Raw genomic sequence first — 25188 nt, 5'->3', positions numbered from 1 at the left:
CTGTGTACCATGTACATACCTTGGACCTACAGAGGCCAGAGTGTCCTCTGGGAGGTCCTCTGGGAGTGGAGTTATAGATATTATGGATCACTCTGTGGGTTCTGGGACTCGCACCCCAGTCCTCTAAAAGAGAAGCCAATACTCTTAGCTGCTGAGCCATCTCTCCAGTCCCTCACTGACTGTTCCTAAATGTGGGGTACCAGCCAGGCATAGTAGCATGCATCTGTAGATATAAATTGGGAAGTTGAGGGTGAAGGATCACTAGAAGCCAGAAGTTCGAGGCAGTGCAGAGAGCCGAGGGGGGGGGGAGCTGCTCTATAGGAGTCTATCCAGTCTTTCTCAGCCTACACTCTACCTAAATTATTGCCATTGTCTTTATTATCAAAACTACCACTGATTCACTGATTCCAAAATTTCCATCTCCAGCCTACACTTAAGTACTCATCTTGAAACTGATATGGCATAGTAGTAAAAATACTTATTATTTTATTATTATGGTTCATCTTTGGGACTTGGCCATCATGAAACGTAAAGAGAAAACTCATTAAATTATGAGATGAATCTTGTTCTTTTGGAGAAAGGAGTTAATATGCAGCATATCTTACTAGGTTTTGAAAGTGCTAGATAAAATCAGTTATATGCATGTGCACGATCTCTGCATCTGCAGATCATATCTCAAACAAGGTGGAAGATGAGGACCAACACCCAAGGTTGTTCTCTTACCTCTACACACATGGTGTGATGCATGCCCACACTCAAATACACAAATATGCAAGTATACACCACACACACATCCTAAAATTGAAAAAAAATGGCCAAAGGCCTTACACAGACATTTCTTCAGAGAAGATGTAAATGTTCAGTGAGTATCTGAAAAGATGCTCAACATTGCTACTCTTTAGGGAAATGCAAACTATGATCATAAGATGGTATTTCAGAATACTAGGGTGGCTTTAAAATCTAAAAATAAAGCATTTGCAAGGATGAGGAGAAGACAAAGCTGTCCAAAATAAAATACCTGTGCACAAATGTTCATCACATTGTTCACAATAGTCAACAGACCAAAGCCACCTAGGAGTCCATCAACAGATGAATGGATAAGCAAATATTGGTAACATGGGGATGCATGCTTGCAATCCCAGTAGGAACATCCGAGGTTCCTAGTCATCCTTGGCTACCCAGCAAGTTCTAGGACAACCTGAGCTCCATGAGATCTGATCTTAAACAAAGGAAAACAAACAGAAACAAATAAAAATATATTTAAAAAAGGTAATGTTGTTTAGCCATAAGATTGAATAAAATGTTGACATATTGAATAGGTTAATCTTGAAAAAAACCGATGTGAGGCAAATAAAAGAGATGAGTCCTCTTATATAAATATCTATTACAGGTAAATTCCTGGAGGCATAAGTTGAAGATTACCAGGAGGACTAGAGAATTAGCCCTTCATGTTATAGAGATTCTGTTTGCAGTGATGGAAAAAATTACATTATTGCAATGATTGTACAACATTTAGGATAGTATGCTTAAAATAATTAAAATGGAAAAATTTCCCTGTATTTTATCTCTCTCTCTCTCTCTGTGTGTGTGTCTCTGTCTCTGTGTGTGTGTGTGTGTCTCCACTGTTGGGGAAGGAGAAGCTTACAACTGGGGATCTCAAAGTCGTGTGGTTATAAACCCTACAGAAAGGGTTCACTTTTGCACATCTCGCACTAATTGTTATTAATAAACTGTTAGGCTCTCTGGGTTTGAACAATGAATTCTCTTGACTGCCCCATCGCTAAGAGCTCTAATTTTAAGTAGGCACTAGGACCTGGAAGCGGCTTTGGGATGACATCATCTTTAGAATACCAAAGCCACTGGCCTCCAGGGGCGGAACCAGAGACAGTGTACTTGATACAAACATTATTTCTCAATTAACCATGATTTGGTAGCAAGTCACCTCTTTCCTTGGGTCCAGAGAGCTGAGGCCAAGAAGAAGCAGGGGCAGAGTTTGCGGCAGTTAGAGAAAACTGCCCTACCCACCTCAGCGGGCCACACTCAGCATGGCCACCTCAAATCCCAGGCAAGGCAGAACGCCCCTCCCTTCCCTAGAGAGGCGGGCCCTCGGAGACAAAATGAGTTCTAGGGTACCGGGGGAGGGGGGGGGGCGCGGGGGGGAGTGTAGGGAGTTGGGGTGGAGCGAGCCTTGATGTAAGCGTGTGGGCAGAGGGGCGGACTTGTCCAGCTGAGCCTTGGAGGGCTGCAGCTGCCACGTTATCGTCAGCCTAGAAGACTGGATTTTGCCCAGTGTTGTGCCAGCGTCAGCGCTTCCGGGTTGAACTCTAGCTGAGCAGATCAGTTTCCACTCTGACCGGGGACTGTCCCTCCCCCTCAAACCCAGACTAGTAAAAGCCCTGTTGTCTCACTCCCTCTTCTTTAAGATGACTCACCTCCGCCTTGCAACTCCCAGATGAATTGGCAACGCTAGGTGTGGCTTGACACGTTTGAACTTTAAATATGTATATACATATATAAATATGTGTGTGTGTATTATATATATGTGTGTGTGTGTGTGTGTGTGTGTATATATATCGATATATATATATACACATTGTGTTCATATATATATATGTTGATATATATACACACATATATATACATATACACACACATAAATACATACATATATACACACACATATACATATATATATATATTTCTGATTATGAACGTACGGGCATATTCTAGAAATCTGGGGAATTAGGAAAAGGATGGGAAAAATAACGTAGTATCCCACTAATCGGAAACAATACTAACCTTTGGACCCTTTATTTAATCTTTTTTTCCTGTTTAAAACAATAGAGCCAGTTGATTTAGGTGTTGTTGGTTGCATACTGCTCGTCATTTTAATTGAGTGCTTAAGATGACATATTCCTTAGGTGACGTTCATACGTTTTATGTTTCCTAATTAAGTATTAAAGGAGTGAGCTTGTCAGCAACTGACTGGCTGTTCATAGCTTCACCACCCCTTTGTAAAGTTGTCCCACAAGAATTACGTGATTTGAGATCCTTTAAGACTTTATAATTTCAGCAGTTCTAGACTGAAACAATCTTGAGAAACTGAATCGTCATGTTTTGGGAGTGGTAATGACCTTTGAAGAAAGAATTTTCACCAAGTTAGGAATATCTAACAAGCAAAGGCTTTTCAAAACTGCATCCTTTTACAGAGTGTCACCCCTCCCAGCTGTACCCAGTATTTCTCAACTAACAGGAAGGAAAGCAGTAACAACTTTGAACTCTGATCCTCCTAAGTGTCTGTATGTGGTTTGACTTGTATTACACTCTCTAATCAGGCAGAGAGCAGGTTAGGAGACAGTTTTCTTTCTTTTTCTCTTGTGTGGGGAATGGAGCCCAGGGTGTTGTGCATACAATGCACACTAGTGCTCAGTAAGTGCTCTGTTCTTGAGCTACATCACAACCATTTTTCCCTTGTTAAGGCAAGGTCTTCCTGGGTTGTTCAAGCAGGTGACACATTTTTGAACTCAAGGGATATCTCTGCTTCAGCCTCCCCGGCTTCTGGAGCTACCAGGATGCACCATGAGCTGAATGGGGGTTTCACATGGGCTCAGTCTCTTGTTTGACTGGAGGGAAATAACTTTTGGTAGCTTTTGGTCTCTTCTATGTGGCTTTGTGGATAAATGAACACATAGAGTTCAGTATGATTTGTTTGTTTTGTGAGATAGCCTCTCGTATAGCCCAGGCTGGCCTTAAGATCACTGTGTTTGTCTTTGAATTCCCAATCTTGCTATCTTACATTCTTATTTTATTTTTATTTCAATTAGCTTGTGAATAATGAGTTTCATTATATTTTCATGTGTAGAGATAGATAGATAGATAGACAGTCAGACAGATAGATCTATCATGCACTTTGCTCAGAGTCACCCTCTGTTGGAAAATGGCAAATTTCTTTTTTCTTTTTTCTTAAATTATTTATTTATTTTATATATATGATGAGTACACTGTAGCTATCTTCAGACACACCAGAAGAGGGCATCGGATCCCATTACAGATGGTTATAAACCACCATGTGGTTGCTGGGAATTGAACTCAGGACCTCTGGAAGAGCAGTCAGTGCCCTTAACTGCTGAGCCATTTCTCCAGCCTGGAAAATGGCAATTTTCTATGTCATCAAATACCAGGAAGTAGAAAGAACATTTCCTTTAAAGTTGTTTCCAGAGTACCTTAAAACAATCTTTCTCGCCTTTCTAATAATAAAAACAAAAACAAAAACAAAAACAAAAAACAGTGATGGAGGCATAGTGCAGTGGTAGAATGATTGTTTAGCATACAGAGCACTGAACTGGATCCCCCAAAACACACATGCACATACACAGTACCTGTGTCTTCTAGTCTTGTGGTGTCACACAGTGGTATATTCTAGAGGCTCTGAGTGACTTGCTGTAGTATGATAATGACTTTCATGCTTCTACTTTTTAAGTATATTTGTGGCTTTGGGGCCTTGGGTAACAGCAATACAAAGGATTCCTTTTTGTTTGCAAGTATTATTTTCTTTGGCATAGAATTCACTATGTAGATCAGGCTTGCCCCAAATTTGAAGTGATCCACCTGCCTCTGCCTTCCAAATACTGGGGTTAAAGGTGTGATCCACCTCACTCAGCAAGAAATATTGCCTCATGTTGTAATGTGTAAGGTACAAACCAGTGGTTTAGCCCAGGCCGGCCTGAACTGTGTGGGATGAAGGTAGATGGAGATAGCCTCTCAGATGGCCTGTATTCAGTATCCTCTGCTGTGTCCTCACATTGGCAGCTGAGTCATCTGGGAAGACTATTCTCAACAGCGCACACAGAGCTTCCTTGCTGATAGTCCTCTACACCCCTAATTCTCCTCTGTGATCCCCCCCCTCACTGGGCTTCCCTCTTTCATCATTTAGTTCTCTCTCCAGGGTGGAGTAATCACTGCTCACACAGCCGTGCCCTGAACAAACAGAAAACCGCTGGTGAAGGAGAGCCTGGGAGGTAGTGCTGTCTCTCTGGGTTTTTTGTTTTTTGTTTGTTTGTTTTTTCTAGGTAGCCAGCCCTCTTCCATCTCTGAGCTTTTATATGTGCAATTTCTTTTTAAGTATGACTTCCTTTGTGCCAAAATATAGAAGCAGAAAAGACTTACTAAAGTTAATCTAGTTTGTAGTCTGAGGTAACTTACTTTATATATTTTCACTAAAGCCATAAATTAGAGCTTTGGGGCATCATTGCAGGCTTTTATTATTATTATTATAGGTGGCCATAGAGTTACTGCTTTAAAGGAAGTCTGACTTGAGATGAAACATCATCTTTTAAAGGGCCTGCCTTTGTTCTTTTGTCCCCTAAGGCTTTCTCTGATGTGGTTGTGCTGGGGACTAGATCAGGTTTATTTCAAAAGAGCCTTTTAAAAGAAGCTAGCTTGTAAAAATAAATCCAGAAAGGCCACTTTTTGTGTGTGCTGGGACTTGAATCTAGGCCCTTGTATATGCTGGGCACGTGTTGTACCACTGAGCTGTATCTGCAGTCTCCTCCAAAATTTTTTTTGTGTTTGTATATGAGTGAAGATCCTGGGAAAATCTAAAACCTATAATTATACCTAAGAACTTTAAAATATTCATATGTGTAGAATTTTATTCAACATTTATTGAACCCTTATTATGCTCTGTGGTTAGTGGCAACTGCTAAAGACACTATGAAAAAAATGAGGACTATTTTTCCTCTAAAAGCGCTCCCTATTCAATGAAACAGATATACAGATGAGCAGTATACTGTTAGAGTATGCTGTGTTAGGGACATGGGGAGAGGACCAGAAAGTACAGAAAAGCCATCACACCAGTCCTGGGAAAAGGCCGGGAGACAACAGCTGGGAGAGACATCATTTGACCTGTGTCTTGAAAGAGGAGTGGGGATTTTTCAGGTACATGAGTGAGGAAATGTCTTCCTCGCAGAGGAGATTGTAGGAGAAAAGGCAGGGAATAGTGAGAGAATATATTATGCTTGGAAAACTCTAAGCCTTTATTTTGGCCTAGGAATAGCATGTGTATTGAAAAGTGCAGGAAATGAAGCTGGATCAGTGTACAGGTTCATGGAAAGTGGCCTATGTTGTTGTCTTGCATAGATACCCCAAGAAAGCTTTCATTTGTATTTATGTGTTTATTTACTTAAATTTTCTGTGTACATGTGTGGTTGGGCATGAGTGTACTACTGTGTGTGTGTGTCAGAAGACTTTTTGGATTTTCAGATTCTGGCTCTCCCTTCTTCTGCCACATGGGTTCTGAGGCTGATACTCAAGTTGTGAGGTTTGGCATTAAGTACCTTCACCCACTGAGCAATCTTTCCCAGCCTTTCATTCATTTGTTTTTGGGGCAAGGTCTCATATATCCCAAGCTGGCCTGGTGCTTGCTATGTATCTGAGAATGGCCGTGAATCTCTGATTCTCCTGCCTCTACTTACTGAGTATTGGGATTACAAATATGCATGCCAAGTACCAGAAAGCATTTTTATGTATTTACGACCAGAAATTTCCTAGACAATTCATCTTTTTTGTGTATTGACTTACTTTGTATCTGGCCTCTAAAATGTAAGGTTTGGGATGGGGATGTGATTCAGTTGGTAGAGTGCTAACCCGGAATGGACAAAGTCCTTGGGTCTGTCCTAGTGCCACTTACCTGTAATCCCCAGACTCAAAGTTCTTGGAAGTCTCCTAAAATTCTACAACTCACTTTAAAACACAAGTGGAAAGAGAGAAGGGAGGGGATGGGGAGAGGGAGAGAGAAAATAAATGACAGATAAGATTACTCTTGAATCTCTCTATTCTATGCAGAGATGTAAACAAGAACTACATTATAGAAGTCTATTATATGGAGAAGAAAGAGAGAAAAGAGGTAGATAAAGCTCTTCCTCACCTACAGAGAAAGTTCAGGGCCAGCCTGGAATGCATGGCACCATGTCTCAAATAAAAAAAAAAATAGCAACAAGAATCCCAGAATCTGAGCCGGTCACCAGATGCAGTGCCATAAACCAATCCTGGACTAAATGCAGAGGATGTGAAGATTAAGATGCAACCTGTCCTTAGGAGCTTGCAGGCTATAAAAGATCATAAGGGCTTAGGTCCTGACTGATTGCTTCATTTCAGCATCTAGCAAAGGATTTATAAATCTAACTTCTAACTTCAGTTTTCAGAGCAGATTTCTTCTATGTGAGCCACTCTGACATTTTGTTCCCTAGTAATAATTAAGAAAAGCTACTTTGCATTGTGTTGCAATTGCATTAAGTTCAGTGCATCATTTAGCCATGAACTTGTCTCTTTAAGTAATGTGTGTTAGTTGTGGTTTTCCAGAGATACAAAGCTAAAGAGGATATGTATATACAGACATATGTATATATACATATAAATGTGTACTTATGGATGTGTATACTTATCCATCATCTACCTACTGAGATTTTATTGTAAGGAATCAGCTCATATTATTATGGAAATTGAGAAGTACCAAGATCTGCAGGGTGAATTGGCAAGCTGGAAACACAGGAGAGTGTGAAGGCCTGAGAGGTATAATATTGATAAATGTAGCTATACTCTGAAGGCTGGCAAGGTCCAGAACTAAAAAGGTTTTATGTTCCAGCCTGAGTTGGATGGCAGGAAGCAAATGATATCCCATGTCAAAGGAAATCAAGTAGAAATTTTCTCTTTGGGGCTGGAGAGATGGCACAGCGATTAAGAGCACTGACTGCTCTTCCGAAGGTCCTGAGTTCAAATCCCAGCAACCACATGGTGGCTCACAACCATCCGTAATGAGATCTGATGTGCTCTTCTAGGGTGTCTGTCTGAAAACAGCTACAGTGTACTTACATATAATAAATAAATGAATCTTTTAAAAAAATTAATTTTCTCTTATTTGAGGAAGGGTCATCATTCTATTTAGGCCTTCTTTTGTTTGGGTGAGGTCCACTCCCATTAGGGAGGGCATTTTATTCATTTAAATGTTACTCTCATCCCTAGATATCATAACAAAAACATCCAGAATAATGTTTCACCAAGTATCTGGTTGCCACATTGCTCAGTAAATCTGGCACATAAGATTGATCGTAATAGTCTCCTTGTCTTCTGCCCCATATGAGAGAAATAGATTTAGCAACAGCAGTGTTGCTGAGTCTTTGGAATTTCATTCTAAGATAGATGAAACATTAGGATCTTGGAAGGAACGCTGACAAAAAAACCATACCATCAATGCAGCCCAGTTCATATTTACCACTTAAAAGAGATTTTATTTTTATTTATGTGCATGTGTCTGTGTCTGTAAACACAGGTATCTGAGGAGGTCAGAGGGGTTACTGAATCCCCAGAGGTGGAGTTGCAGAAGGTTATGAGCCTTCTGATCTAGGGACAGAGAACCTAACTCAGGTCCTCTGCAAGAGCCACAAGAGTTCTTAACTGCTGAGCCATCTCTCCAGCCCTTTATTTTTCGTTTTTGTTTGTTTCATTTATTTTTTTCAAGACAAGGTTTCTTTGTGTAGCTCTGGCTGTCCTGCAACTCATTTTGTAGACCAGGCTGGCCTCAAACTCAGAGATCCACCTGCCTCTGCTTCCCAGTACCAGGATGTACCCCACTACCACTCATGCTCCAGCCCTTATTTACTAGTTTTGACACTTTTTCTGTGTTAAAAACAGCAACAGTAGCAAAATAAAGTAACCGTTGCACATTCGTTATTTCACCCAATGCTGACTTTATTGTATGCCTCAGGTACTCCCTCTGTACACAGAGTTTATATGCCTATCTTGGTGACATGAATTTCTTATTGCTCTGTAATGATTTAAATGTGCCATTTAAGGGCAGGAACCACAAGCTATTCATTTTTGTGTTCCCAGGATTCCATCAAAGGACTGGCAAAAGGTATTGCTAATTAAATAGTTGGTAGCTGAGTGTAGTGGCCTAAGCTTGTTATCAAAGCACCTTGGAGGCAAATACAAATTCAGAGCCAGCCTGGTCTACCCTGAGAGACCTTTGTCTGTAAAATCGAGCAGTTTCTCTCCGGGAGGCTTGTGAGGAATAAAGCGAGCTACTGAATATGCCAGCAAGATTTTGATGAAGGGACCCTGGTCTCATATGAGGCTATGTCAGTGCCTGGCAAATACAGAAGTGGATACTCACAGTCATCTATACGATGGAACACAGGGCCCCCAATGAAGAAGCTAGAGAAAGCACCCAAGGAGCTGAAGGTCTGCAACCTTATAGGTGGAACAACAATATGAACTGACCAGTACCCTCAGAGCTCGTGTCTCTAGCTGCATATGTAGCAGAAGATGACCTAGTTGACCATCACTGGGAAGAGAGGTCCTTTGGTATTGCAAACTTTATATGCCCTAGTACAGGGGAATGCCAGGGCCAAGAAGTGGGAGTGGGTGGGTAGGGGAGCAGGTCGGGGAGAGGGTATAGGGAACTTTCAGGATAGATTTGAAATTTGAAATGTATATAAAGAAAATATCTAATAAAAAAAAAAAAAGAAGAAGAAGAAGAAGCCAGGCTTGGTGGTGCATGCCTTTAATCCCAGCACTTGGGAGGCAGAGGCAGGCTGATTTCTGAGTTCGAGGCCAGCCTGGTCTACAAAGTGAGTTCCAGGACAGCCAGGGCTACAGAGAAACCCTGTCTCAAAAAACCAAACCAAAACAAACAAACAAGCAAACAAAAACAAAAAAAGAAAAAAAAAACTGTGAGCTACTGAACGAAAAGTATTGCACATCATGGCCTCTCAATAAAAGATAATTATTCTTAATTACTATGAGGATATGGAACGCTAGGAAAGTTCACCTGGGGTTAATCAGCTCCAAAGTCGAGGTAACAAGTCAAGATTTGCATACGAGACGCTGGAATAAATTAACCAGACAGGATCTGTGTCCTAAAGGAATTCAATCAAAATAGAGAAGAGAGACATTAAATAATATGTAGTCTCATAGGTGAGATACCAAAATTATGTGAAAAGCACTCGGTAACAAAGACGGCAATCCATACTGCCCAGAGAAATCACAGGGAAGGTGACAGGAGCTGGGGTGAGGGTGGAATCTGGGGAGAGTTTTATCCCTTGGGTTTTAAAAACTTCCGGAACCAAGATGCTGCGTGAGCAGAAAGCGTCTCGGTAGGATTTGGTGGACGGACGTGATGAAGACCTTTCCGGCCCTGTTTCCAGACGCCTGGGGTCGTGATTGCTAGGGTGGATCTTCGGTTTGCTCAGAAGCCGCTGTGGTCGAGAATGAGCGGAACCCTGGGAAAGGTAACGCAGATTCCACGCACGTAGGGAGCTGAGGAAAGCGGAAGGGAAAGCAGAGCTGGAAGGTGTTTGCGTGCGGACGTTTAGGCCTAGGACTCTGCGAACAGGCCTTTCCCAGCAGTCCCTGCGGCGCCTCACTGTCAATTCTTTCCCCGGCCCAGGGCGAGCTTGCCAGTCTCGTGCCACGCCCCCTCCACTTGTCACCCTCGCTGCCTCGTGCCTAGGAAAGGGAGAGTCCCCACACACGGAATATCGTCCCCTTAAATTGTCTGACCTTGGGCAGGTCATCTACTTTTTACATTTAATCATCTTTTAAGAGAATCCTCGCTGAAGTGGTTGGGATGTGAATGAAGTTACTCGGTGATAAGAGGAATACAATAATGATAAATTACACTTTTGCTTACAAAATCTTATTTGAGAGCATTTCATAAAACCGAGCGAACCAACCATTTCGTTTTGTTACTCTTGGCTTCCAAAATATTAAGAGACTATTGCAGAACCAGGTGAGCCTTCTTTCCTTTTATGAGACGAGGTCTCATCATGTAGCCCAGACTGCTCATGACACAAGTCTCCTGCATCAGTTCCCCCCAGTGCTTGGATAACAAGTACGCATCACTACCCCAAGCCACACTACCATTCTTAAATCTGGTCCTTGTTTTTCTCTTCCCTTAACAAAGTTACCAGATCTCAGTTGGTCTTTTCCACTTGTGTCATATTGCTTAGGTTGTTGTTGTTCCTGTTCTCTTCGTATTGGGGTTTTATTCCAGGCATTAATTATAGAGACTTTATCACCATAATGTATGTATAAATCAATATGGTCATTGCCATTTTTGGATGTGGGACTACCCTTGAATGTCTCTAAATTTGAGTTTCTCATCCCATCCTTCATGAAGGGACCCACTAGTTCTCTTTAGCCAATTTGTGATAACAGGTCTGCTGCAAAGATAATAGAAATAAACTTCAACATTCCATTCTATTCTCTGGTTCTATTTATCTTCTTTCCAAGGAAGGAAGAGAAGATCAGTATGCAAGGAATATAATTTGCAATAGTGCAGAAGAATCCATGGAAACCTGGCACTAAGGCCATCATCTAACAAAGCCAGGAATTGGGGTAGTGTCTTTAATCATAGAACTTGGGAGGCAGAGGTAGGAGGATCAGGAGTTCAAGGACAGCTGTGATTATAGATTTAGTTTGAAGCCAACCAACCTAAGCTACTTGAAACCTGACCTCAAAAAGTAAAAGAAAAAGAAAAACAAGCCCAAAAGTATAATAGAGGATACTGCAAATAGGAATGGGTGTTTTGTAAGGGATGAAGGATGGTGCTAATAAGAATGTTGGTATTTTGTAGTCATTTGTTTAGTTTTATTTGCTCTTCACATATTATTATTAAGCAGTCCTAGCTGACAGAAAAGGTGTGGAAATTCAAATGTCAGTAGTTATAAAATCTGTGTTCCTAATAACCTTCATGAAGATAGATTTTGAGAGTCGATACAGTCATAGTAGAAGAATGCTGCCAAAGGAAACACTAGAAACAAGATCAACTTTTATGAGAACTTAGAAAAAAGACTTGAAAGCATTGATTTTTGTATTCAAATACTTGAGGCATTAGCTCTAGTACCGACTGAGGACAGTGAGGATAACGTGAAGCTTCTGGGATTCCACTTTGGTGCCTCTTCATCTCTTCCTTCTCTTTTGAATTTGACTACTTTGTTTCCTTTCATTGAGATAGTATTTCACTTTTTTTGAAGGCTGACCTTGAACTTGTAGGTTCTAGTGATTCTCCTACTGCTGTCCCTTAAGTAGCTCAGTCTACAGGTATTTGTCATTTCATCCAGTTCAATTTGAACTTTCTGATGCATGAATCTAAGCAAGGGCTGATTTTCTCAGGGATCTTTCGTGAAAGGTGGTGCAGTGGTTAGGAACACTTGCAACTCTTCTAGCTACAGGTTAGCAGCTGTATGTAACTTCAGCTCCAGGACACTCCAAGCTCTCTTCTGGCCTTCATGGGAAGTGCACTCATTTGGCACACACATCAATAAAAATAATAAATAAATAAATGTAAAACAGAAAAAAAAAGAAAAGAAAAGAAAAGAAAAGAAAAGAAAAGAAATACCCCTTGTAAGAACTGGAATCCATGTCTCAGGGTATCATTTTAGCCCGGGAAAGAGCCTAAGAGCCACCCTGTAATACTAGAACTTGCTTTGCATCAAGAGGGTTTGCTAGAGGAAAGAAATGTGGGATCACTTGTTAGCTGTCAATAGTAGACTTTTCCTTTTTTTTTTTTTTTTTTTTTTAAACAGTTCACACATTTAAGTTTTTTAATCTATGGTTGATTCACAAGTTGCTTGGGTTTTAAAGCTGATTGAAGTTGCTTAGCTGCTGTTATTGGTCTTCATTTTTCTTTCAGGATCAAGATGGGTGCTTTCATATAAAATCTTATTTTTTTATTCCTTCTCTGGCAATTCTTTCCTGGATCCTCTGCTTAGCAAAATTATACCTACAGTGGAACCAGCATCCTAAAGTCACCAGGATAAATCCTCCTACTCCAACATCACGTGATCTTCTAATTCTATGGTCACCAAGAAATGTCCAAGTCCAGTCACAATAGATCCTAATGAGCCATAGAGGTAGATTCTCGAGCACATGGAGTGTTCTCAACATCTAAAATACCTAGGAGCTTGAAGGGCTTTTTCTCCGTCTCGTGGGACTCCGGGGTGGCCGCCATGGGCACTAGTCCTCTCCATTGCCCCACCCAGGCCCGCCAACTTTTCTTTTTTGAGACAAAAAAATCTCACTATGTGGCACTGGCTAGCCTACTCTCTACAACTCTGAATCTGTGGGTTGTGACCCCTTTGATAAACGTCTCTTTCCAAAAATACTTACATTATGATTCATAACAGCACAATTACAGTTATGAAGTAGCATCAAAAATAATTTTATGATTGGTGTTCACTACCACATGTGGCACTGCACAAAAGGGTCACAGTATTAGGAAGGTTGAGAACCACTGCTCTACACAGGCCGGGCTGGCATGGAACTCCCAGAGATCCTTCTGCCTCTGCTTCCCAAGTGCTGGATTAAAGGTTAGGGCCACCACTGCCTGGCTCCATTAACTTCTTGAAGCCAGCCTGCCCTAAGTTTTGACAGGTAGTCATGGCAGAATGGAAAACATGAATATTGGACATGGTCAGACTTGGGTTTTCACCTGTTGCTAAACCTATAACATTAGTTAGTTGATGTAAACCTATTTTTTTATTCCATAAAATAGAGGTAGTTATTCTAAACAACAACAACAAAAACAACCCAAAATATTATTTGTGTGTGTGTTTGTGTGTGGGCATTGCGTATCATGGCATACATGGGGAGATCAGAAAGCAAGTTGCAGTAATCAGTTCTCTCATGCCACGTAGGTCCTAGAGATTGAACGTATATTGTCAGGCTCAGCTGCAATTATCTTTTCCTAATTAGTCATCTCACCAGCCTGAGGCAGGTGTCTTAATAGGGACTCTTATCAACGAGGGGGAATAAAGATAAGAAGGCATGGAGTGCTAGGCACAGAAGAAACACTCAGTCAGTGGCCCTTTAGTAGTAGTGAACCAGCCTATTCTTAAATCCTCATAACAGCTCCCACCTTTTAATAACAGCATTTGAGAGGCAGAGGCAGGTGGATTTCTGTGAGTTCAAGGCCAGCCTGGTCTACAGAGTGAGTTCCAGGACACCCAGGGCTATGTAGAGGGAGCATGTCTTAAGAAACTAAAACAGACCTAAACCAGCTCTCTTTTGCTTACCTTGGGTCAGGGCCACTGCTGGCCAATGCAACCCAGACTCTCTCATTTGAAGGCATCTCACACTCTGTAATGGATTTTTCCCTGTGACTGTTTTCTTTGGTAACTATGCACTTCTTCCTTGGTTGCTGGTTCCAGAGCTCATGGGACAAGTATTTTTGTAACCCACTGCCGCAGCTGTGTCCTGATTCATTCATTCAGTGATGCTATTGCCCTCCTCTTCTGTTTGCAGAGCCAGAGCTGTTCATCTGCTGATTGTGCTGGGCAGAGAATAGAGGGGGTGGGGGTATTTGTGGATTCAGTCTCAAAATAGATTACTTTTGTTCTGATAAATAATGCCAGGCATTGCAGGGAAAAGAAAGCACATTTCCCAGAGCCGAGGAGTTCACATCACAATTTGAATGTCTTCCAGAAAGGTGTCAACTATTTAAGTCTGACTTTTAGATAATTAAATCCTTAGCTTTTGTATAGACTCAGGATTCTGAACAATTAAATAAAGAGAAAGCAGTCTCATCTAGATCTTTCTTTTTACCCAATGCCTCCTCTATTTGAAGTGACCTATTTGAAATGTGTTCTATTCACTCTGATCTCTATTCTGTTTGTCATGTGAGTGACACTTTGGCCATGAGGGAACTTTGCATTATCTGCTGTAACTTAGAGGTATGTAGCCAGTGATAGGGGAGCCAACTTGAGCTCTCCAAAGGCTCTTAGTTCCCTACTCTGGCCAGTACTAGGGTAAGCAAATTTTCTACACACTTTATACAGTTAAAAAAAACCCTTAAAATTAACTTATTTATTTTTAATTTTATGTATGAATGTTTTGTCTTCATTTCTTTATGTGCACCACATGTGTGCTTGGCTACCTATTAAGGTTAGAGAGGGCATCAGATCCCCTGGAACGGGGAGTACATGGGTGCTGGGAATCAAATCTGGGTTCTCTGCAAGAGCAACAAGTGCTCTCCCCAGCCTCTCACAGCCTTTGATGATAGAGTGGGATGTAATTGTACTGTAACCACACCTTTCTCCTCTGTCCTTTCTCTTCGCATCCTTTTTAATCTATGTTTTTTATTTTAATTTAACTTTATGTATGTGAATATACTGTAGTTGTGCAGATGGTTGTGAGCCTTCATGTGGTTGTTGGGAATTGAATTTTTTAGGACCTCTGCTTGCTCTGGTCGACCCAGCTCACTCGCTTCAGACCAAAGATTTATTTATTATTAAACACAAGTACACAGTAGCTGACTTCAGACGCACCAGAAGAGGGCGTCAGATCTCATTATGAGTGGTTGTGAGCCACCATGTGGTTGCTGGGAATTGAACTCAGGACCTTCGGAAAAGCAGTCAGTGCTCTTACCCGCAGAGCCATCTCGCCAGCTCCTAATCTATGTTCTTCCCACGCAATTTTCAAGAGTTTCTTTCTTTTTTAGTGTATGAGTATAGGTGTGCACATGGCACGGAAGCACTTTTACCTCGTGTACCCTCCTCAGCTCTCTCTGGCCATGTGCTGTTAAGTACCATTTCTTCATTTGGGGCAGAAAGTGTAGAAAGTAGAGAAATTATGGACTTTAGAGCCATAGGACCCCCCAAATCCTATGCTAGCTTTGGGAAGTTACTCTGTGACTTTAGGTAGATTTAAGTTTCCGTTTTCTACACTATAAAACAGGGTTAGTAATGTCCTGCATTGAGACTTAGACACAGGACAGGCATTCGGTGAAATAGGTATGGATGATTGATAGATGGCTGCAAGAATGACCATTTATTAATTTCTTTCTAAATTTTTCCCCAAACAAAACTTGGTTGTGCATATTGTACCCAAGAGAATCACCCAGCCTAGAGGTCACTGGATGCTGTGAAGGGTTTCAGTGACTCTCCTGAGGTAATAAGTAAGCCTTCTGTCTATCAGGGCCTTTTGAGCACTTGTCTCGGGAGGTGGATCCTGACCTTGAACAACTCTTTGGGGAAGTCTGTAACCTGCACAGGGTCAGGACTTCCAGCCTCTTCCCAGGATGCCTGCCAGGCATACTTGCTGTTAATAACATATTTTTACTTCATCATATAGTGCTGGTGGCTTCTTTTAGTTGTTTAATGCAAGCTTACCATTCTTTCAGACCTGGAACAAACCTATACTCCTTATCTGTCATCTCCATCCCACCCCACTCCAGTAACAGTTAATCTACTTCCTTTCCCTACAGACTCATCTACTCTGTATATTTCCTTCTGTTTTTGGTTTTGGTTTTGGTTTTTTCTTTTTCTTCTTCTTTTTCTTTCTTTCTTTCTTTTTCTTTTCTTTTTTTTTTTTTTTTGGATACAGGATTCCTCTGTGTAGCCTTGGCTGTCCTGTAATTGCTCTGTAGATCAGACTGGCCAACTTCTGTCTTAGTTAGGGTTTTACTGCTGTGAACAGACACCATGACCAAGGCAAGTCTTATAAAAAACAACATTTAATTGGGGCTGGCTTACAGGTTCAGAGGTTCAGTCCATTATCATCAAGGTGGGAACATGGCAGTATCCAGGCAGGCATGGCGCAGGAGGAGCTGAGAGTTCTATGTCTTCATCCAAAGGCTGCTAGTGGAAGACATAGAACTCAGAAATCTACCTGCCTCTGCCTCCCAAGTGCTGGGAATAAAGGCGTGCGCCACCACCGCCACCCTCTGCTCATTCTGGATATTTCATAGAAAGGGAACCAATCATACAGTATTTGATCCTTTGTGACTGGCTTGTGTTTCACATAATAGAATGCTTTTAAAGTTCATCATGCTTGTTACACTTTGTTTTTATATTCCTTTTAATATGCAACACAGTATTTGACAGTTAGAAAGCTTTTTATAAAGAAACTTTGTGGGCTGGCAGGCATGGTGCACAAAGACCTAGATTTATTTTCTAGCAACATAACAAGAAATAAGAAAGTAAGTAAGTAAATAAATCACTGTCTTGGAATAGCTTTAGATTTACAGAAAGTGTCAATAGCACAGAGAGTTCACTTTTTCTGTTCTCTATTATTAACATTTTAGTTAATATGTCAGCAGGTAAAGGTACTTGCCACCAAGCCTGACAATCTGAGTGATTTTGGGACCCGTGTGGTAGAAATAGAAAGCCAATTTCCTTAAGTTGTCCTCAGATAGAGAACCAGTTTATTCAGATTGTCCTCTGACCTCCACATATACTCTCCTACCTTAAATAAATAAATACATGGGGAAATTATACTAGTATTTTGCATGATTAATAAACCCATATTGATGTACTATTATTAACAAAAGCCCTTACCTTATTAAGGTTTCTTTTGTTTTATCTAATTTCTTTTTCTGTTCCAGGATCCATCTGAATATTACATTCCACTTAGTAATCATTATATCCTTAGGCTAAGACATATATCTTTTGATTGGCACAGCTTCTCAGATACTTCATGTTTTTGCATAATAAGCGTTTTACATATACATGTCAAAAGAATTGAAATTGTTTCTCATGATGATCAGAAATTTCTGTGTGTGTTATGGGATCTGAAGGACAGACATCTAGAAAATCTGTTACCTAGTTTATAAAAAGAACTTCTATATACCACATTCTTCCTCAGTAAGACAGGACAATGGTTTTTCGGATGGGCCCTAGCAGGGCAAGAGTGAGGTAAAGACTCCAGATGCCTCCTCCTCATTAGTGTCCTTTCTCACCTGTGCTAATATGATTGTTACTGTTGCTATTGAGAGAGTCAGAGCTGTAAGAGAGGCACAGCCTTCAGAGTGACACAGTCTTCTTAGTCTCTTATTAACTGTATCTTTTTAGAAATAAGACCTCTCTGACCTTCAGTTGCTAAAAATTATCTTGCAATGTGCGAGAATTAGAGAACATTTAAGAAAGCCCCTGTTAAGAAAAATATATATCAAGTTGGAAAAGGGAAGCAGGATGGAAAATTGCAGGAGAGGGGTTCTTTGTAAGCATTTTCTGTAGTAGCAGAGTAAAAAAAAAAGGACCTTGGTTTGCTTGCGTGCTAGTTGTTTGCTAGGTAAGGACACTTTGGTACATTTTGGTTTGTATACTGTGGGTTTCTCTCTCAAGATGAAGGTGTAGTGAGAATTCTGGTTTCTTTAAAAAACACAGAAATATTATAAGAATGGGGCTGCTTTGAAACAGCTGACTATGATTTGCCTCATGCCCTAGCAGGGGTGTGGTTTTGCCAGCTGCAGATAGTTTCTGCAGTTGTGTGATGTTTGGAATTCTGGGAACTTTTTAGGGGGTATATAAATGCTAGAACTGCAATAGGTGAGGTGGGTGGTTGTGTGGGTGTGTAAGGGGTGTGTAGGGGGTGTGTGGGGGGTTGTTTGCAGTTTGTTAGAAGTCATGCTCAAAAAAGAAACAAGAAGAAAGATATTAGATTCACAGATCTCCAGCTCTCTCCCCTCTATCCTTCTTCATCTCCTATCTAGTGATAGGAGAGTAAAACTGGTGGGGAAGATAAAGAGTGGGAAAAAGAAGAGCCACAAAGTTGCAAAGACCAGCTACAAGCAAAGAAGAAACAAAGAAATTAGATTTCAAGGATCTCTCCCCCTCCCCAATCCTTTCTCTCCTATCTAGTGATAAGGGGTGAAACCAGGGGGTAAGGGGAGGGAAAAAGAAGAGCTGACAAAGTAGCTAAGTCCAGCCACAGGGGTGCTTGGCATTCTGAAGGGTGAGAGTCCTCACCTGACTGTTTTCTTGCAGGTGCTGGGTGTGTGGACCAATACTGTTTCTAAGCAAGGCTTTTCCCTCCTAAGGTAAGGATTTTAGTGACAAGCACAGCTAACAGTAAGTGCATAGCTGACATGATGATTTAGCTTTCTGTATGGCCGCTGTGTGTCTACAAAGGATCTCAGATTTTAGCTCCTGCCACATTGCTCTTTCACCATCCTCAGAAGAAGGCAATTCTGTTCATCCTTTTGCTCAGAACCTTGCAGTTACCCTTGATACTGTTATGTTTCTTGTTCCACAGTTACCAACAGACTGTTGGCTCCACTGTTACATATACAGAGCCACAGCATTTCGTACTTCTTGCCTTCTGTTTTGCTAAGCCCTGGGGAATCTGCTCCTCATCTTCTTTCCATGTTTTCTTTTTCTTCCTTCATACTGAAAGTGGAGTGATTCTTTCAAAATGTATTCAATTACACTGTTACTCTGCTCAGATTTCTCAAATGGTAAGCTACTATATTAACTACAGTCTTAGTGTTATTATCAGATATAGTTGGCTTACAGTTTGAGTGTGCAGGCTGTCATGGTGGAGAAGGTATGGCCTCAGGAACAGGAGTCATACTGTAAGCACAGTCAGAGTGCAGAGAGCTGAAAGCTGGTCCTAGCCTTGCTTGGCCTTGTTTCTTTTTATTCAACCTGGGGAAGTGCCACCCACATTCAAGGTCAGTCTTTCCTGGTCATTAAACTTCTTTGGGAACACCTTGATAGAGTATCAGAGGAGTATCCCAAGTAGTTCTAAATTCAGAGAAGTTGGTAATGAAGACAATTGTACCATCTTACTCAAAATGAATTTTATAATCCATATCATGGCCTACAACACTTAATAACTGACATCTAAAGAGAGTGAAATCTGGGACTAGAGAGATGGCTCAGCAGTTAAGACTACTGGCTGCTCTTCCAGAATACCTGGGTTCAATTCTCAGTACCCACATGACAGCTCACACTGTCTATAACTCCAATTTCAAAGGAACTGACAGGCTCACACAGACAAACACAATGCACATTAAAAAAGGGGGGAGAGAGAGAGAGAGATCAATTGCTTTAAAATGATAGAGTATGTAATTTTAGAATTAGGTTTCAAACCTAAGTGGGTTTTTTTTTGTTTTGTTTTATTGATTCACATTTATTGAAGCCTTTCTCTTTATATTCTCTTTCCATTTCAATGTATTTCAGTCATTATCTATCTACTATTTGATAAACACCTGCAATGATACCAAGTCACTTTACATCTTAACTCTAACCTTCACAAAATATTATAGAACGACTACAAGTGCAATCATTTTACAGAACAGGAAACTGACTCAGATTAAGCTAGCATTTCAGTCCCATGAGATGACCTCTTATTGCCTGCATTTTAGAGATGAAATAACTGAGTTACAGTGACATCAAACATCTTGCCTAATGTCACAATTAGAAATGGTTCGGTCAGCATTCCATCACAGATTGGCTTTCCTATAGTCTGTACCACAGTTTAGTTTCAAAGCTTCTCAGAAGGCAGAAATTAGAATGCTCCAGTTCCCTAGTCAGCTGGGCTCGAGCCATCTGATCCCCCTCTCTCCTGCTTGTGTGCAGCCCAGCTCTGGCTGTCCTTGTCTTCCTCCCTCCTAGAGCCTATGCCAGTACTGCAGGCGCCGTGTCTGCCTCACAGTTCTGCTTCAGTCTCTCCTCTTCCCATTTCACCTCTTACTTACTGCTGAGTTTTTAAAACACAGGCTTGATCATTTCACTCCTGTGCTTAAAATCTTCCTTTGCCTGCACAGGTAAAAACAAACAGTACAGTTTATGGGAGTTTCATGATCTGGCTCTGAATCACCTTTCCAGTCTTAATTTTTCTCCCTGTCCCCTTATCTCCTGCTAAAGTTCTACTCACAGCCTCTTGCTCGCTGTTTTCCAAACACCTGTTCATACCTCTGCCGAGTTCCTGTAGTGCTAAGTGATTGAGATCAGGTCCCTTCCTCTCCTGTTGGCTCCTCTCCTTCTTTTCTTGGTTCTTGCAGTATTAGAGGCTCAAACCCAAAACTTTGGACATGCTAGGCAACCCTTCTGGCTACACCTCCCACTTATAGCCACATTTATTTGTTTGTCTATCTGTCTATCTGTCTATTTATAAACAGCCTTTGCCTCAAGTTTATTTGTAAAAACAGCACGGGGCACTGACCATCTGCAATAGTGTGTAGGTGTGTCAGAGCAGTCCATCTGTCTTCACATTGGCAGATAGAAGCCTCCCCCCCCCAGCCCCCTGGGGCCCTTAAAAGAGCCTGGACACCTTTGGGAGCCTGAACTGGAGCTGAAGCCTGGGCCTTAGCTGGAGGTGTGGCCCTTCAGCATCATGGGCTTAACCGCCAGGGCTTTAAGGGCCTCTGCACGTGTACTCATTGCCTCTGCATTGTCTTCCTGCATCTTCTTCGGGTCTTTCTTGCTGTGTACTTCTTGGCAAAGCACGTGTTCCTCAGGAATTGGGGGTTGCCCTCCTTAAGAGAACAATATCTTTAAGACTGGGTTTCTTGATGCCATTTCTGTGCCATTTTTGAGATTGGTTGTGATTGGTGTGGTTTTTAGACTAGGCCATGCCTGCACAGTAACCTTTGGCTCCCACAGCACCTGGAACTGGAAGAGAAAGAACTTTAAAAAAATTTACATGTGTGAATAGTTTGCCTGCATATATATATGTGTGTACCATGAGCATGCCTTTTGTCCAGGGAGGCCAGAGAAGGGAATTGGATTTCCTGCAACTGGAATTACAGACAGTTAGGAGCTGCTATATGGGTGCTAGTAACTGAACCTGAATCCTTTGTGAGAGCAACAAGTGTTCTTAACCTCTGAGGCATCTCTCCATCCCGTAGTTTTAGACTCAGTTTAAATAGTTTCCTTTCCCTACTTCTAGCTCCCTGCTTGAAGAGATCACATTTCCTTTGACTCTTGTACATGTTTCTGTTCTAGATCAGTGCTATCTCATGGCTATCATTTCTTTACAGTTACCATCCCATCCAGACCTCATAAGAGATACTGCACTTAGTTTGCCTCCTCAGGACCACTTTATCTGGTATGTAGTAGTAGGTGCTTAATAATGTTTGTGGAAGCAGAGAGTGAGGAAATATCTACTGTTACTATATCCTACTTTAGAACATAAAGGCTATAGTAATTTTGCAAATAAATGTATATATCTAATTATAGTCAACATACTTTCCTCTTTCTTTTTAGGTTCAGAAGTTTGGGAGAGAATCCCATTTTTTCTGCAGGTAAGTAGTTACTTTTTGGTATGGTCTACTTTCTCTAAATGACCCTCTAGCTCTCTATAATGATTTTGTCTAAAATGCTGACTCAGTCTTTTAGGAGGGTAGCAGAGGCCTGATCCTTCCTTACATAAGCTGGAGCTGTAGATAAGAACATGAAGTGGTTAGGACAAGAGCCGTGTAGTGAATTTGTATTTAAACTTTGTCATTGCCTTCTTTGGTGATTAATTACTTGCATATTATTTTGAGACAGAGTCTTACGTGCTAGGTTAGACTTAAAATCAGAGATCCTTCTGCCTCTGGTTACAGTGCTAGGATTAAAGGCATGCTCCAGGCTTATTCCATGACCTTTGACGACCTCTCTGAAGCTTAGTTTCCTCAATTAAAAAACAAGAATTACTGTAAATTGTAATGAGGTATTTGAAAATTCAATGAGATAAAACATTATAAGCAGTTGAAAAATAGCTAGCTTGTCTGGTTATTATAACACTACTGCCTCAAACCTGTTTTTCAAATTCACACTCTATTCAATCTCATTAACTCAATTGCTTTTAGTTAATGTTAACTCAGTTACTTGACAAGTTTTCATTTTCTATCATAACAAAATTCATAGCTGTTTGTTGGTGTCTCTACGACCTTCAGGGCTAGCAGAGTCATGATCCATGTGAGGCAAGGGAAGTTTGGCTAAACGGGACTCAGTAGATGGGGTTGTTTCACACTTCTAGGGTCTGACACTGGGCAGCTGCTTTTAGGTATATTTATTTACAGTACAATGGGGAGGAGGGATTCTGGTATAATAACAATCCTGTGTGCACAGGAGGCATTATTACATCAAAACTCTTCTCAAAGTCCATGTCACTACTGTGAAGATGGGTTCTAAAGATAGGGTATCTATGTTATCTTAAAGGCCTAGGGGAGGACCTGGTCAAATGAGCTATCAGTACCTCCGGTCATGTTTGTGGGAGCTTGGTATGGCCTAGCCATTACAGATAGCACATAGGTTGCCTAGGCTACTAGCCATCTCCATTCCCAGCCTCTGGGCAGAAAACAATAAAGCTTTCCCTTTGTAGAGACAATCCTTCATGTTTAGCATTCCTGGTTTCCCTAGTGCTATCTGTGAATGCAAAGATGTTGGTGCCCCCAATGGCTGTTTGTCATATAACTAACAAGCACCAGAGATAAGAGAATAAGGAAAGGAACAAATATGGACTCAGAGTGTGCAAGATAGTATGTAAGAGGCTTTAAATGTGGTAATCATTAGAATGGTTGCATTCTAAAGATTGCAGGAGTGGACAGGCACTGCTTTAACACTGGACTCCAAAGCTAGGTATCTCTAAATACCAGCTCTGTGTGTGTGTGTGTGTGTGTGTTTGTGTGTGTGTGTGTGATATTCATGCTGTAAGTTGACATTAACTATTTTCCTCAATGTGTACGCACTTTTGAGACAGTGTCTCTCATTTGACCTAATTTCAGATTAGCAAGTCTCAGGGATCCTCCTGACTCTACCCACCCCTCCATAGTGAAGAGATTACTGGGGTGTGCTGCACTGCTTAATATTTATGTGAACACTAGGTACCTGAACTGAGGTCCTCAAACTGACAAGACAAACACTTTATTGATAGAGCTATTGCACCAATACCATTATGTCTTGGGGCTAGAGAAATGGTTAAAAATGGGGGAGGGGCTGGGCGGTGGTGGCGCATGCCTTTAATCCTAGCACTTGGGAGGCAGAGGCAGGCAGATTTCTGAGTTCGAGGCCAGCCTGGTCTACAGAGTGAGTTCCAGGACAGCCAGGGCTACACAGAGAAACCCTGTCTCGAAAAAACCAATCCCCCTGAAAAAAAAAGAATGGGGGAAGGGTTGTGGGAGGGGGTGACCAGGAAGAGGGCAGTGAACAGGATCTAAAGTGAAATTAAAAAAAAAAAATAGAATGTATACTTCTCTTGCAGAGGGCCTGAGTTCAGTACTGTAACTCACCATTGGATCTCTGTGGCCCAACATTATCTATAAGAAGTTTGAGACTAGGGGACTGGAGAGATAGCTCCTAGGCTAAGAGCACTGGCTGTTCTTCCAAAGTCTTGAGTTCAATTCCCAGAAACCACATGGTGGCTCATAACCATCTATAATGAGATCTGGTGCCCTTTGAGCACAGCATATGCAAAAGGTAGGAAAAATCTGGTATATTCAAGTCCAGGAAGCATTGAAGGGAAGACAAAAAGATATTTTGAAAAAACAAAGTAGGCAGCTACCAGGAACAAATCATTGCAAACAGCTTTGTTAGAATATTTAGGGAGCCATTTTTGTTTTGTTTTTAAATATACTTGGAACATATATTGTTTGCCAGGTGCTAGCTTTTTCTCTGTCCTTGAGGGACTCGGGTGTATTGAATGGAGAGAATATTCTGTAATTAGCTTCTTGGCCACTGCTGTTCACTTTCATCCTTTCTCTACCTTCATGCTCTGCTGAAAATGCTTCTTCCAACTTCTAAAGAGAAATAATTAAAGCACAGTTGTGTACTCTTCTTCTAGATTGGCAGGCTTGGTTCCCTGTTAGTAAACTAAAATTCTGAAGGACAGTTGTGGGTGGCACAGACACAGGAAGGAGAGAAGTAGTCAGAAGGTTTACATCTTACAACTGTGGCAACTGGATGATCTTCAGCTTGTCAGTGACGAATGGCCTTTCTTCCCAGGAGGCTCGAATGTTACTGAGACAGCAGGAAATTCAGCTTTAATGACACCAAGTAGAGGGAAAGAAGCCAGTTGAGTTTACTGAGAATAAGAGGCTTTCGAATTTACACATTTTACAATAAAAACAACTGGCTAATTAAACAGCTTAACCACTGACAATTTGACCCAAACCTTTCATTTAAGGGGGAAATGGTTAATTTAACAGTAGTTTGAGCCAGCTTTTTAATTACCAGCAGCTCTAATTATAGGAATTGCCCCAAACTGAATTTAAGAGTGTCTCCTTGCCAAGGAATTCCTTGCAGATGAGAGACTTAGGCAAGCATTTTCAGCCCTTGCAACTTGGACTGTATCATCATCTCAAAGATCAGTTTCCTTTCTGCTTTTTGAAGTCACTGATAGATGATTGTCTATGTACTTAAACATGGTGATTGACATCTGGGATTTTAATTTATACATAATGTTTTGTTTTGCAGTGTAGGCAGG

General features: G+C 41.2%; 1 protein-coding gene and 1 pseudogene across 9 annotated transcripts in view; one reads left to right on the top strand and one right to left on the bottom strand.

The window, feature by feature from the left end:
• The window catches only part of Mrpl48 (mitochondrial ribosomal protein L48), a 62523-nt gene that overhangs the window by 15026 nt on the left and 22309 nt on the right, over positions 1 to 25188 (top strand). For 3 of the 9 annotated variants that reach the window (NR_153428.1, NR_153427.1, NM_198831.3), the window contains exons 1-3: positions 10146 to 10286; positions 18762 to 18814; positions 21987 to 22024. Coding sequence is in view for 1 of the 9 variants with exons in the window: in NM_198831.3 (NP_942128.2) it covers positions 10266 to 10286; positions 18762 to 18814; positions 21987 to 22024 (112 nt within the window). In the remaining 8 variants the exon portion in view is untranslated. Of the gene's footprint in view, positions 1 to 1861; positions 2066 to 10145; positions 10287 to 18761; positions 18815 to 21760; positions 21829 to 21986; positions 22025 to 25188 lie in introns of those variants that run through there. The other 6 variants (NR_003559.2, NR_153424.1, XM_006508021.4 and 3 more) reach the window with 5 other exon arrangements.
• Cox20b lies at positions 12639 to 13021 on the bottom strand (annotated as a pseudogene).

The sequence above is a fragment of the Mus musculus genome, chromosome 7, assembly GCF_000001635.26.
Source record: "Mus musculus strain C57BL/6J chromosome 7, GRCm38.p6 C57BL/6J".
NCBI lineage: Eukaryota > Metazoa > Chordata > Mammalia > Rodentia > Muridae > Mus > Mus musculus.
The sequence above is the reverse complement of the archived record's forward strand: the minus strand, read 5'-3'. Positions and strand labels throughout refer to the sequence as shown.